Below are 16,382 nucleotides of genomic sequence, written 5' to 3' on the forward strand. Positions count from 1 at the left end.
TCTTTTCATCTCCTTGTGCTCTCATTGTTTTAGAGTGTTTCTGACAAGCTGTCTAAAGAGAGATCTACACAGAGAGTTAGGGTTAACAGCTTTCATGGGAAGTGCACATTGGTTGCTCTCACCTTTTTCTTGCTCCTTGGGCTCTAATGCATTTATTATCTCTCTTGCGCATCTGCCTCATGTAAATCCCATTTCCTGTGTCTATTGAGCGCGCCCAGTGGCCTGGTGCTAGGGTGATGGCCGCCACACGTTTCCCATGGCCTCCTCACCCCTCTGCTCACCCCAGCGTCCCTACCCCTATTGTTCCTCATCTGTTCTTGCCCACCTAGTGCACACTGTTGTCTGCCCACCAACCCTTGCTTTAATCCAACACCCCACCCCTCTCCAAAACACTCTCCTTTGATACCCCCCTTTCCTAGCCAAGACCCCTGCTGCTAAAGCAGTAGCTTGGCAGCTGGAGCAGTTAACTGTTGGCTCAGCTGCTGGTTCTCGGGACCTGAGTGACTCTTGCCTCTGCACGAGAACAACACTGTAAACCTGCTCAGGCTAAATGTTATTATCCAATCACTTTACTAATTAATTAAGGCTTAATCAGCTGGAGGTGGATCCAGTGGAAGAGCACTGGATGACTACTGTACCTGAATCCTGATATAAATGAGCCTGTGATTCAAGAACTTGTCATAAAAGATAATGTATAAGGGACAGTTATACATTGAGAATTACTCTCAAGAACACTGCCAAAAATTGACTTAAGTGTAAAAAAGCTCTTGGCTCAATGCTGTGCTTAAAAGTTAGTTATCAAGCATTTCAGTCATAATTTAAGTGAAGTGTAGGACTAAATCTTAAGTGTCAGTCTTAAGAGTTGATTCACAACCACACTTTTGCTGTGCCACAAACAGGATTTTGGGTGACGAAATACACATTGACATTATTCGTCAAAAAATATGAAAGTGACAGTCGTGACATTTTGCCAAGTATGGTTACCCATACTCGGAATTGGTGCTCTGCATTTAACCCATCCAAGTGCACACACACAGCAGTGAGAAGTGAACACACTGTGAACACACACCCGGAGCAGTGGGGTGCTACAGATCCAGCGCCCCCGGGGGGCAACTGGGGCACTTCAGCCATGGGTATTGAGGGTGAAAGAAAACACTCTTCATTCACTCCCTCCCACCTACAACTCCTGCCAGCACTGAGACTCGAACCGGCAACCTTCAGGTAACTAGTCCGGCTCTCTAACCATTGGGCCACTGTGCCATGTGATGTAGCGCAGAGAGCCGATTCAGAAACTTGCCGCAGCGCGGCTGGTGAGTGGCCGGGATCAGCTCTGGTAGCCATGTCGGAGCCGCAGAAGTGGGCAGTGTTAATAATGGGTAAGAGATCTATTCATGACACAGTGTAGGTAGCTTCACAGATTATGTTATGTTAGTGTTTTTAAAGAGCGTATAATACTCACGCTAGACTCAAGTAGGTTAAGATGTTCTTTGGTAATGTAAACAATCTTTGCTCGTTTTCTGTTTGAATAACTGAGGAACTCTACCTGTTTGATGGGAGATTACAGATTACCGCAGATTACAGAACTGGCTTTACTGACAAAATGCGCATTAAATATTGCATGCGATTTATCATGCAGCCCTAGAGTTACATGAAATATATGAATGAAAATGTTAATTTAGCAGAACACAGTTTGCAGGTTGGAAAGTGCCATACTGTACAAAAACATTTTCTTCACAGTCACTGAAAATTGAGTAAAAGGTGTATGCCAAGGTGAGCTGGGTGGCGGCAAAATATGAAAGTACAGGTGGCAAAATGGATTGGCAGCAACTGACTACTGCTACATGGCAGCAGGGCTGTGTGGGTGGCAAAGCGCTGTGACTCAGTGATGCGGCTGGTGTTGAGAAAACTCAACTTCCTTCACAGAGGCAAAGACTGGAGGTTGTGGGTGCACAGATTGCACTTCTCTTCAGATTGCACCTGAAAAAGTGTCTGGTGTTTTCTGACCTACACTTTAAAGCACTTAAGACCTCCTACGATCATTCATAATGGAAAAGTGGGACAATTAAGGCCTAATTACTCTTTTCAACTAAATTCATACACTTGTAATCCTGATAACACTTTGTAATTAATAGCATAAAATGTCTCTATGAACTGACTGGCCTAAAAAATTTTTTTATTTCACTCTAATGGATCTATGCAGTATTTCTAACACATAGCAGATCTATTCAAATGGCTTGCATTACTATGACATACCATAACGTCTTTTTTTAATTTTTTTTTTTATATAATATAATATAATCCTGCCTTTAAAAAAAAATACTCATGCTTATGTGTTTAATCAACACTCTGGGAAAAAAAAAGTCCTTGAGGGCCTGCCAACACTGCCAAATTTTCACAGGGTAGGGTCCTCCTCAGTAATTCCACCATAGTAATTGGAGAAAAAGTTATCAAGTTAGAAGGTTTCATGTATTTTGTGCATACGTATGTGCTTGTGAATAGAAATCTAATCAAATTGGGAAATCTTAATCAACCCTACCCTACTGTCTAGATACCTAAAAAATAAATGACATGCTGAAACCACTGTCAAGTAAATGCCTTCATCTCTACTGCTTGTTGGCATGGTGCTTGGTAAACATGAACACAAATATCAATTTTTATAATTATAATTTATGAATTAAGAATCTGAAACAAAGTTTTTTTTTTGGCACCATTGTTGTAAATGTTATTTTTTAGCAGGAAAAAGTTTCTTTAGATTATTACAATTTAAAAAAGTTATTTAAAATTGTTCTCTGAAAGGTTATTTGGAGAACCCAGAATGATTCCTTTATGGCATCGCCGTGAAACTCTCCTTCTGGGACCTTTATTTTTAATACTGAGACTGGAAAAGGGTTGATTCCAAATCTAGACTAAGAGCAGATTTAGACAAAGGAAATATGCCAATACCACACTAACCTAGAAATCATGCTAAAATGTTGAAACAGCATTAAATCAAATAATCCACTGAGCCTTAGAGAGAAATAATTGGCTGTTCTTTGCTTTACTTTAATTTAACATTAATAGACTTAATCTAATAGCAATAGAATCTCGAGAAGCATTGTACATTTCATCAATGTCTGCACAGAGTAGCGGATGTGGATGACTAAGACACCTCATTTGGTGGACCTAGGGTCTTGCTTGTCAAACTGTAGCAGGAGGAAGTATGACTATATTCTGAAATATGCAACACACAGCTTGAGGAGAACAATCAAAGAGGAAACACCCACAGGTGCTCTGCTAAAAACACCAAAGGTTTTTAATCCATGCCAGTACAACAGAAGGAAAAATGACGTCAACTAAGGAAAACACTATGGATGTGTTGACATATTTGCTACCACAGTTTCACAGAAAAGGATGGGGATGCATGCCAAAAATCAGTCAGTACCAACAGGTTAAAAGATTAAACCATACCCGGAGGCTATTTGAATATAATTGCAAGGTCTACAGATGTGTTGGCACAGGATTTTTGCTATCACTCGGTTTACAGAAATCAGAAGAAAGAAAAAACACAACACCAAAACAGGCTGGAAGATAAAATCAGGGTCACAAAGTAAACAGTTTCAGTCAAAAAGAGGCTGAGAGTGCCTAAAAGATTATTTTAAAATTATATTTAAAAAAAAATGCACAAAAAATTACCTTGTAGTGACATCCTATGGTGTTTCTGTATTTTTTTCCCTACATGTTGTGATAGTGTGTGTTGCTGAATGTATAGCTATAGCTAACGTAAAAAAAAAAAGTCAGATAAACCTACTAAATACAATAAAATAAATTAAAAGGATCATTGCAGCATGACGAATACCGTGTGGAATTCTATCTATGCTAAAAATCAACAATGAAATATAGAGTAACAGCTATGATACAAAACAACTGTTCACCACCCGACTGCACAGCTACCACAGAGGACTGTTTTGCTAACAACATTCTGCTATGCCAACATTGCCAAGAAATATATTCTAGCGAGCTGAAGGATATCCCACTTAATGAATCTGCTTAATTTTTTTTAATAATGAATCCTTATATTTAAATTTAATACAAACAAAAAGGCCTCTACTGAGCTACTGAGAGTTGTCCCTAATAACTGCCTTTACCCGTTACTATCAAAATACAAAATTGTGACTTGCTTATATATATATATATATATATATATATATATATATATATATATATATATATATATATATATATATATATGTATATATGTATATATATATAATGTATTTAGAAAAAATAATATTATTACAAATTGTATCCACACACACACACTTATATATACAGTAATGTATGTTTTGATGGATAGCCAGAAAGGCAGATATTATTGATAGATAGATTTAATAACACAGCTGGTTTTAGCTTGTTTCCATCATGTTCAGTCCAAGATAGCGTTTCCTCAGTACCAACTATACAATATTGTGTACATCAGGCTTTTAATAAAGCTTTCCTAAGCCGATTGCCTTTTAATGTAAAGCATGTGCTCGAGGGAAAGTGGCTGCTTCCCTGTCTATGTATTAATAGCGTCTTGCTAGTTCAGCTAAGAAGACATTACACGAAATCAGCAACATCTTATTTGAAATACATCGTTTGTCATATTGAACGACGGAATGTCTGTTATGCATATCCCGAAACATTAGACGAAATGTTGGTCGATAAAAGCAATGACAGAATGAATGGGGGTTGGGCTGCTGACAGCAAAATGATGAGGTGTGACCGCATCACTGACAGATGATAACGTGCGATTAAACTATAGCGACTCACCTGGTTATAATGCACCCTAAACGGTTTCAGATAGTTAGAGCTGGTGCACGGAACCACTTTAATATTATTGATCTGCTCCATGGCTTTGATTTAGCTGCCCACGGATACTTCTCACCACAGATGGCAGAGCCGCAGACTACTGGAGAACGGAAGGAAATGTCTACGGAAGCCTGTGAAGGGCAAAATAAGAACGCTGTTAGTCTTTGCGTTGTAATAATGTTCGACTGCGGTGCAGAAAACGGCCAGTCAGCAATAGTTGCGGGATGATGCCATTTATTTATTTGTTTTTGAAAGGTTAAACCACGGACTCTGTCGCCTCAGCAGCACACACATGTCATTTACCGCGCGCTCGCATGGGTCAGGTTTGCCAGACATTCACAACAAAACCCACCCCATTGCTACTCGGAACGAGCCTAAACTAGTCCAGACGGGGTAAAATAGTCGTAAAATACACGTTTTTGGAAGGGTTCCCCTTGTAATATTCACATTTCAAGGACTAAATTTCACTTTATTGGCGTCTTCAACCCACGGACATGAAAAACAACCCACGGCAACAATTCCTAGGACTTGTCAACACTGAGCTGTGCTCATCTTGTCATTCTTGTGCAGGCATTACCTCAGAATTTAGCGCCAACTTCAGGAAGCGCAAGCGCGTGATTCGCTGAATAAACCGCCAAAACCATAGACAGCCCAAAACTTCAGACTTAATCACTTTCTGAAATCCCTCAAGAAACACACAGCCCAAATGCTTGAAAGTGTCAACTGACCGCTCACCTTCCTCGATAGAACAAGTATATCTAACACATTATACATTTCTGAAATCCCAAGATGCTTTCTAACCACACCAGAATATATATATGGTACATATGTATTAGGCCTAAAAAACTACATTCACCAAATGTTATGCATGACAAAAACAACATCACCATTTTTTAAAAAGCATTATGAAAAAAATGACAAGTACAGAAACCTCAATAAAGAAATGTTTATTTCGATATCAGGAAAAATCCTTTATTTCTGTACACAGGATGAACCATCTGCTGTGCTGATTTATTCTAATTAATTTAAAACTATTAAAATTGTTTAATATTTGTTTAACATTGTATTTACATTTTAAAGAATCAACTAAAATTTCTTAAGCTTCTGCTTATTTCTCTCATTTTTCTCTCTCTCTTTCTTTCTGTTGCCTTCTCTTTTCCTGAAGCTGTGGTGCCATTGTTTTCTGTAATACATTTCATGGAGTTAATGAAAGGCCATTGATATTTGCATATTTTAGATGACTAATGACTGTGTGGGTGTGCGTGTGCAAGGTGTGTGTGTGTGGGGGGGTGTTCGCGTGTCTGTGTACAGAACATTGTCAACTAGCCTGGGAGCAGATCTCCCTCCTGCTCAGGGATTTGAACCATACTAACTGGGAATTTGGGAAATGAAATTAACTGTTTACTTCATCCTTATACCTTTGCTTGCTACTGGAATACGTTTCCCAGATTCTTTCTCTGTAGTATCTATCTGTGAACTAATGTTATAACCTCCAGTAGTCCGCATTAACACCCATTTCTCATTATAGCATAGACAGGTGCTTCTCAATAAATTATAATGTAGAGGAAAAGTTAATTTATTTCAATAATTAAAATCAAATTTTGAAACTCATGTATTAAATAATTTCAATGCACACAGGCAGAAGTAGTGTAAGTCTTTGGTACTTTTTTTCAATTGTGATGGTTTTGGCTCACATTTAACAAAAACCCACCAATTCACTATCTCAACAAATTTGAATACTTCATAAAACCAATAATAATAATAAAAAAAACATTTAGTGAATTGTTGGCCTTCTGTAAAGTGTGTTAATTTACTGTACATGTACTTAAACTTTACTGTACTGCCTCAGTTCGGTTTGGCATGGAGGTGATCAGTTTGTGGCACTGCTGAGGTGGTATGAAACCCCAGGTTTCTTTGACAGTGGCCTTCAACTCATCTGCATTGTTTGGTCTCTTGTTTCTCATCTTCCTCTTGACAATACCCCAAAGATTCTCTATGGGGTTCAGGTCTGGTGAGTTTGCTGGCCAGTCAAGCACACCAACACCATGGTCATTTAACCAACTTTTGGTGTGTTTGGGAGGTGCCAAACCCTGCTGGAAAATGAAAGCAGCATCTTCAAAAAGCTGGTCAGCAGAAGGAAGCATGAAGTTTTCCAAGATTTCTTGATAAACGGGTGCAGTGCCTTTGGTTTCCAAAAAACACAATGAACCAACACCAGCAGATGACATTGCCCCCCAAATCATCACAGACTGTGGAAACTTAACACTGGACTTCAAGCGAATTGTGCTATGAGCTTTTCCACCCTTCCTCCAGACTCTAGGACCTACGTTTCCAAATGAAATACAAAATTTGCTCTCATCTGAAAAAAAGGACTTTGCACCAATGGCAACAGTCCATTTCTTCTTCTCCTTAGCCCCGGTAAGTTGCCTCTGACGTTGTCTGTGGTTCAGGAGTGGCTTAACAAGAGGAATAGGACAACTGTAGCCAAATTCCTTGACACTTGTGTGTGGCTCTTGATGCCTTGACCCCAGTCTCAATGCATTCAATGCAGTTTGCTTGACAATTATCATAAGGCTGTGGTTTTCTCGATTGGTTGTGCATCTTTTTCTTCCACACTTTTTCCTTCCAATCAACTTTCTGTTAACATGCTTGGATACAGCACTCTGTAAACAGCCATCTTATTTTACTTATTCTAACTCATTCTAATTTGTTGAGATTGTGAATTGGTGGCTTTTTGTTAAATGTGAGCCAAAATCATCACAATTAAAAGAACCAAATACTTTGACTACTTCAGTCTGTGTGCAATGATTTTATTTAATACATGAGTTTCACAATTTGAGTTGAATTACTGAAATAAATGAACTTTTCCTCGACATTCTAATTTATTGAGATTCACCTGTATTATCCCTTGTCATTAAACTTATAAAGTCCCTAAATACATATTTCCTCCATTTCAAGACTGTCACAGACAACTCAAAGCATGCAAAAAATGTTTGAAAGAAAAAAACTAAACCACATTTTCAACACTTTAATACATATTTTGTTGCTTGAATAGATCACAAACATACTTTGACAACAATTAGGAATGTTGTATTATGACAAATGTATGTCCTTAACATTAATCTAGTCAGAATCCTACAGTATGTCACTGACCTTGTCATGCAATTCCCAGGGGAGCTTATTTATTGACAAGTGCCCCGCTCCTTTCTGTGGAATCACCTCCAATGAAGTCATGTAATTTCAGACACATGACTTCCATGCTAAAATTATAGCAAAAGTCCTGTTAAAACAGTAAATAAACACACTAGGAGTGTAGGTGTCCCAGATTACCCAGATTCACCCTATATTTCTTCTTCTTCTTTTTTTTTACACAATTGAATTTAAAAAGTGAAATAATTTTATTATAATCTTTTATTTGAATTATGTAAGGTAATGAGGTCACATGACAATAATGTAGCATACTGTCTGAAATATTCTTTTATACTTTTATTAGCAGCAGTATTCTATTTTAGACACATCCTTTCTGTCTTCCATCTTATAGCAGAAGTATTTCATCCTCATTTTACCCACAAAAAAACACTAAAAGCATTTACCATTGCAAAGTAAATCTTTCTGCTTATCTGATGGCCATAAAAATCAGTAATCTATGAGGGAACGTCTAACCATGTGGTTTCAATGGAGTTTGAGGAAACAGAATGCTGCAGTTGACATGGATGTCTGAAGAATGGCAGAGGTAAGCTGCGTGTATCATGATGGGTGCAAGTTTCTTATCTGACCTTATGCCTCTGCTAACGTTTCATCAAAACCAGCTGAAGAGGTTTATCCTCTCTTCCTTGAACATCTTTATTTATCTTTAATCTATTTTTCTTCAATGGTTGAATCTTGAGGTGATGTACTTGTGGGTTCCAGCACTAAAGCATGAAGACTATCTGAGGAACCGCTGAAAAAAGGCTCAAAATTGTAAATTTTAAGCGTCAGTTATGATATAGCCTAAAATAACTGTAAGCGAGAGAGGAGGACGCTTGTTTGTCACCATCTATTTTTACACAAAGTGCAAAACCGTCACCTCTGTGTAGGGTGACAGTTTTTCTTTGTCTGCCTTAGATGTCTGTGATCACAGCTATAGAATCACATATAGAAAATGACACCATCTAGTCGGTTCATCATAAACAGGTGGAGAATATGTCTATTGATGGCTTGATGTGATTTCAGAGACAGCAGAATGCTAATTACAGAGAGAATCACCTAGGGACATATATGACTGCCAGGTCAAGGTTACAAATATGAAGAGTGTGAAATTAGCTTCCAGGTCCTGAATTATATAATTTTTTTAACACTTTCCTGGGTCTATATGCCTTAAAAAAAAAAAGAAAAGAAAATCATCCAAAATACAATCATTTGGAGTGAAAGGCAGATTTTTACTAGAAAAACTCTAATTTTATATAATTTTATGTAATTTTGTTCTTTTCATTGATTAATTGTCATCAATCATCAGATGTATTTGAATGCAAATAATATATATATATATATCTTTTTTTTTTCATCTACCATGTTCAGCTGTATCTTTAGGTTTTAATATCTTTTAAGAGCTTTATCTTCTTTATCTTCTCCTGTAAAAAATCAAACAAATAGTATAAACAAAGACACCAAAAACAAAGACCCAAATGTTGTATTTCTCATGTGGTCATGGGTTTCTCTGTAAATCCACAGTGATTAATGTGATGACAATTCAATCCACAATATATTCCACACCCTGTTCTTTCAATCATATTTCTCATACCTCTAATCATAGTTTAACTCTCCCACACAAACAGTTTCCGCCCCTTGGTTCCTCTTTCCCGCCCTTCCAATCTTCTGAGTTTGACTGGAAAACATGTTCATGTTCTAATTTGATCTAAATTAGATCTTTTGATGAAGGCTTGGTGAAAGTCAGTCGATAAGGCGGCAAGGAAATTCACCGTGTTCCTTATGGACCTGGGGTGTGCACCTTTCCAAACATCTTTAGACACAGTACTGTGCGGTACAGTGTTTGTGGTTACTTACAATAATAAAATAATCAGAGCAATCACCAAAGCACCTTACAGGCCCAAGCCTGGAGGTGTTGCAAGGATCTGAAGACGTGCAACACCCAGGATGCCCTGATTTTGATGCTAAACTCAGGGGGAGAGAATGATGTCACCCAAACTGCAAAATGGCACTTTGTCTATCTCTTCAAGCCAGTTTCCTTCTTGGAGGGCCAGAAGTACCACCCTCCATACACTGGCAGGATGTAACACTTTTGCTGGCTGATTTACATCTTAATAAACATTGCCAGACAAAACAATGTGCGACTGGAATGGAAACGCAGCCTTTTTTTCTCCACCCGGCCAATTGATATGAGCCGACTGAACAAGGCTGCAGTCTATGATAAGCAGTATACTGGAAGTTCACAGTCGTGGCTTTCAGAATTGAAAAAGTGGTTCACAGAGAGTTTAAGGAACCTTTCATGGTATTTGATTAAAAGGGTAGTTGATTGCGATTTCACTTTTTTAACGTTAGTTAGTTTGTAATGTTGTTGTTTGAGCGTAAACAATATCTGCAAAGTTGCAGCGCTGAAAGTTCAATGCAAACGGAGATTTCATCTTTTAAAACTCTGGCAGTTTAATGACTACCAAAATGTCTGCTAAGGGACTACAACGAGATTCTTCCCGGGTCCGTTACGTCACGAACCCAGATAAACCCCGCCCCCAGGAACACGCAACAAAGGGGGTGAGGCCATGTTCTGCTGCTTTACAGAAGAGGAAGAGAAAACTACGGGTGCACGTAAAAATCTGTTATATATATATATCATATATAAACTCTGTCGCGACTCTGTCTTCTAACAATTCTGATGGATTCACAAGTTTAAAAACTAACGTTCTAAAGCAGCAGTTCTCAATTCTGTTCCTCACGTCGCCCTGCTCTGCATCTTTCTCTCTTTCTCTCACTCTCTTTAATCATAATAAAACTGTATATTAAAAGCTAACAGAAGCAGTAGCAGCGTATCTGAAAGTATGAGACAACAACAAACAAACATACCATTAAGAGGGGCTTCATAATAACAGGAACTAAATCAAGGCGTTCGTCAGAGAAGGGTCAGATCTGTGTGGAATAAAGGTTAATTATGTGAAAAACAATACGTAAAAAAAAAAAACAAGCACAAACAGGTTACACTGCACCCCATAAACACAATCAAGCCTAGAAAAAGTATATTCATATGCATGAATATTGATATTAATATTTCTCCATTTATTACAATAACTTTGTTCTTTTCAGTAGACAGCACTGAAAATAATGATAATATGCAGTTTAGTAAGTAAATTGGATTTTAACTCATTAAAGCTGCGGTAGGGAACTTTTGACGCTCTAGCGGTTAATAAACAGAACTGCTTGCATCTTGCGGAAGAACATCGTAGCCGGAACTACTTCTCTCTGTTTATGTCTATGAAGAATCACAAAGGTACTGGGTTACTCCGCCGCGGTATCCCCGAAGCAATCTAAAATAGTCCGAATATAAACACTTATTATAGGTGCACCCTAGTGATTCAGGACAAGCCAAAAACACTGTTTGGAAAATGGATTCATGGTGTACTCGCTTATTATATACATTTTTCTACATTTTGAACACAAACAAAGTTACGGACCGCAGCTCTGATTGGTTGATTTCTTACGGGGAGCGGTCTGTAACTGCAAATGACAATAGGACCACTGGGAGGAGCCAGAGGAGCTTGATTTTTTTCACAGATTATCTGTCTCATATTCTACTGTCAGGACATAATGACAGGTTTAATAAATATGTAAAAAATATTTTTTTACAAAAGTTCCCTACAGCACCTTTAATTGCTCTGGTGGCTTATATTCAGTAAAGGATATATCAGATTAATTAAAACCAGTGACTTGTTTTTTTTAACTGTGCTTTGAGATCCGACTCAGAGTCATTAATTCAGGAATCAGACTAAACTGTTCATGCTGTATGTTTCTGAAATATATATATATATATATATATATATATATATATATATATATATATATATATAATAAAAAACGGCCCATTAGACTAATTGGCAATGACTCGCATTCACAGCCTTGGTAAATATTTTGCATCATTTATGTCTTATTCTCCAGTTCTATTTCCAGCACAAAGTAAAATGCTTTGTACCTAAAGGGATTAAACATCCACAGGACTTGGAGGCTATTTATATAAGCCATTGTAAATACCTGTGTTCTACCACAGCATTTTTGTGTGAACTGCCCTTGATGGAAACTGTGCACTGTATCCAAATAAGTAGCCAAAGGATTGAAAGTCTAAGAACACAAGATAACTAGAGATAAGACACGGCTTATTACACAATCTATCTCTTAAAGCTGAATGGAAAACTGATACTGGATCACCTGGTCTTCCTTTTAGTCTATGTAAGGCCCCTGCGAGACCCCCCGTATCTTATCAGACCATCTTTTTGGCTCCGCAGCCCCAACAGAGTGCTAATCCTGCACCCGTGTGCACCTCAGAGCGTCGCTGTGGTTTGGACCGTCCCTTCAGTCTGAATTACACTCTTTGGTGCTACAACATAAGCCAGGCCACTACTGGCTCTACAGAATACAGGGTCATGGAGCCTCACACACTCCATTTCAGATTTCTAGCTTTCTCTCTGTCTCCTCTTGTAGTCTAGGCACAGTAGGTTTATCAACAAGAGTCAAGCAGGGATTTGTTGTTGCCGGAGATGACAAAGGTCAGACTTCTGGGAATGCACTTAGCTGAGGTGCCAGCTACCCTTCTGTTAGTGTTTACAGGGTGTCGGACCAGACACGACATACCGTATAGATTGTGGTCTTGAAGGTCATTTGAAAATGGGTCAATGATATGAGTGTCCACTATAAAGAAAAGTATCTTTTCAAATCTTTTCATAACACATGCAATGTTCTTAGAAATGTATCCTTAGTACTGATGTTTCAAACTTTAATACCAGTTTAATGACTGTGTGTGTGTGTGTGTGTGTGTGTGTGTATATATATATATATATATATATATATATATATATATGTATATATATATATATATATGAAAAAAGTCAAATTATTATATATTTTAAGACACTTACTGACCTTAACAAATATCCTTGACGATCTGCACTGCAGTGGTCCTCTCCATGATATAATTTCCTGTTTCCTGTCATGATGTTTTTTTCCTGCATGTTTCTGCAATAGTTGCTTTTCAACTATCTAAATAAGCAGTAAGCAAAATATGTGATCTAACGTTCTATGATTTAGTAATGAAAATCAGTGTAACATGTTACTTTTTATTTATAATATTAAAAATAATTATATGTTATAAATATTATAAAATGAATTAATATTTTATAAACAAAATCAACGATAAGCACATAAATAAGTGGTAAAGCATTCTTGTGTGTGTGTGTGTCACCCTGATATTTATGAGCCTTAAGAAAAATTTCTAAATTATTTTTAATACAAATATTAAAACATGCTCATTATAGAAGTTTAAAGATGAGTGTCGTTGACACATATTTCTTCATTTTTATTCCAGTATGAAAAACTAAAAATGCCTTTTTTTAAATCGAATTACATAATTAGAAAATTACTCAAAACCGTTAAGTGATGCTGTACTAAGAGGTTGCAATGCAGCCTTTATAGCAGTGCAATGAATGCACCGTGACCCTCACAAGTCAGAAAGCTGGGCTGGAAAATAAAGGGTTGTACATGATGCCATGTGGGCAGGTGTGATGTATACGGCTTTGGGCGGGACAAGAATGGCCATTGCCTGTCACATCAAATGAGACTTTGACCCTCCTCCCTTTCCAGGTAGGGCCTAAATTAAAGCAACCTGATCTGTGTGGAACTTGCCTCTCCTGAATAGTCTTCAAAGCAGCAGGCCTCTCTTCCATCCAAGGACTTTGTAATGGAATCCAACGCTGTTATTTTGCCTCTTGTATTTTCAGGCAGGGCTATTATTGTTCTCAGTCCCGGATGTGTTACCCAGACAGAATTCCCGCGTCCTGCTCTTCATTTTGTGCAAAAATTATAGCCGCATACTCAGACCCACAGATCAAGAGTTACAAACAGAAGAGAGATCATGAAATAAGCTGTTTGGAACCCTAATGTTTTGAGAAAGATGATGGTAAAGTGATAAATGGGATCCTAATGAGGTATTTTTAGAAGTGGACAAAAGTGGCTCACTGTCGTCTTTGGGGATGACAGGGCCACAGACCTGACAAGCCAACTGAACTTTTGTCTCTCTCTCGATCTCAATTTACTAAGGAACAGCTGGGGGACTATTTTAAATGCCTCAAAATACAAATTCTATTTTTTTTTTCTTTTTGAGGCTTGCACACACTCAAGCTCAGCCTCAAATGCAGGGCTCTGGCTCGAGTGTGTTTGCGAGATGGCTTGTGCCTCTCATCACTGTGGGAATTCACATTCCCTTGCTAATTACTTGCTTGAATTGGCCCACAGAGACACTGTTAATGACACGTAACCTGATCTCAAAAACAGCCTGTATATGGAACGAGGGGTTACGGAGGGTGGCAGCAGGGGGCTGAAGTGGAAAAGGTGACCAAAGAGAAAAACAGTGTGACACACTAAACCAACTGTGCAAGCGCAGTTCTGTCTCTAATTCCATAGACCATTATGTGCCCCGTAACGGTGGGGGGAAGATCGGTCATAGTTGTGGTGGATGAAGTTATTTGGTGGTGATAGCTGGGTTAGGCACTATGGCAGAGGGGGCTCGGATGCAGTTGTGTTCATTAACTGCAGTCTAAGAATAATAATTAGTGCTTTTGTTGCAGCATTGGCGTGTGCGCTGTAGTCACTGCAGAACTGTACAGAGAGGGACTGCAGCAGAACTGTGGTCCTAAACATCAACTGCATATGATGATATGTCAAGGAAGCTTGGCTTAAAAAAAAAAAAAAAAAAAAAAACATACAAGAGGTGATTAACAGCCCCTAAACAAAACTAGATCCTGGTTACTAACAGGAATAGGCGGCCTCTTCCACAGCTTATATAGTTAAAATAACATGAAATAACTATGAGCAATACTTAAACAGAATTATTTAATTTTAATTTAGTTAGTTTTATAAATTAACATTTACTTATGTATTATGTACAAACATTAAATAACCTTAATTATTTTTAATAAATACCATTAAACTGTTTTCAGTCATTTATAATAATAATAATAACTATTATTGTTATTATTGGTTAGTGGTAATTTCTAATATTAATCATATTATTATTATTATCATATAAGCATTAAATTTTATTGTAAAAAAAATTATATATCGAAATATTCGAAGCCCTAGAATATTATTATCACAAGAAATATATTAAAGGTTTAAGTATATGATATTTGTACTTGAATAAGAATAATGCTGTTCTGGGGGGAAAAGCCTTAGAAAGGCAACCTTACATCATCACATTCATTATCGAAAGTGAGTGTAAAACACATGCAGAAATCATCTGGGTATTCAGAACCTCTTTTAGTCACTATGGTTATCAGTGTGAAGAAAGCTTCACACCCCCACTGATCCACCAGCATTCATTTTCACCTCTGGCTCAGAGAGAGCAAGACACCTGTGGTGGTAAAAAAAAAAAAAAAAAAAACATCATCAAAAAGTACGTACTTTCAGGAAAAAGTAAGTGACTGAGAATGACAAAAAAATAAGATTTGTCTTTTTTGGAAAAGAAAAAGGCTGGTCATGATATGGTAAAAAAAAAATACATGACAAATGCAGTACAGAATGTTGTATTTTCTCAACCACAATGACAACCATTTACATGAAAAGGATGTTTATTTGCTTCCTATCTCTTCCTGTATGTTTGCACATTAACGTTTAGTGTAAATTGATTAGTCACAGATAGTCTTACAGTAAACTGTTAATCACATAAGGCACACTCATACACACTAATACTGTATGTATGAAGCCTACGCCCTCCATTCTGATTCTCATCTACAGTAAGAAATTTATCACATTTGCTACATATTTTTCAGCTTTATGGTCTTAAGTGATGTGATAGGTCTGCAACTTTATAAGGGATAAGCGCCATCCATTGGTCAGAGTCCTGAACTGCCATTTTTCACCCCCGAAAACCAGATTTATTGTATAACAATGAATTCATAAACACTATTTGTTCAAACACAAGCATACAAAAACATCTTCATCTCAGCCATTGCACTCCTCAATAAAGGGTGTTTTGTCCTGCAGTGCTTTTGATTCTGCAGCCCTCCCATGGGTGCCAGCGGTATGTCAGTGACCGGACGGCTGTAAATAAAGCCAGAGAGTTTTGGTTAACTCCCTTGAGCCTCCTTCTTTTCCTGTGCCACCCGCTTCAGAACGGCAATATTATTCTGTCCCCAGGTCTGAAGAATGATTCCATTGTACTAGAGGTAGAATACGGCTTTCCTCCGAGCCCACTTTACTGCCGCCACTCTTTATTCAAACAGCCTTTATCTGCCCTCCACTGTACGTGCTCCTGCTGTCACTTGCTGGGCTCGGGCAGCTTTGGTAGATAGGACCCGATA

General features: G+C 37.8%; 1 protein-coding gene across 1 annotated transcript in view; it reads right to left on the reverse strand.

Moving 5' to 3' along the window:
• LOC113063350 (uridine diphosphate glucose pyrophosphatase) overlaps nucleotides 1-4,984 on the reverse strand; it is a 35,119-nt gene extending 30,135 nt beyond the window's left edge. The window contains exon 1 of the mRNA XM_026233664.1: nucleotides 4,789-4,984. Within this exon, the coding sequence (XP_026089449.1) occupies nucleotides 4,789-4,869 (81 nt within the window). The 5' untranslated portion in view covers nucleotides 4,870-4,984. The remainder of the gene's footprint in view (nucleotides 1-4,788) is intronic.
• Between the last annotated feature and the right edge of the window lie 11,398 nt (nucleotides 4,985-16,382).

This window comes from Carassius auratus, chromosome 45 (assembly GCF_003368295.1).
Source record: "Carassius auratus strain Wakin chromosome 45, ASM336829v1, whole genome shotgun sequence".
NCBI classification, from domain to species: Eukaryota; Metazoa; Chordata; class Actinopteri; order Cypriniformes; family Cyprinidae; genus Carassius; species Carassius auratus.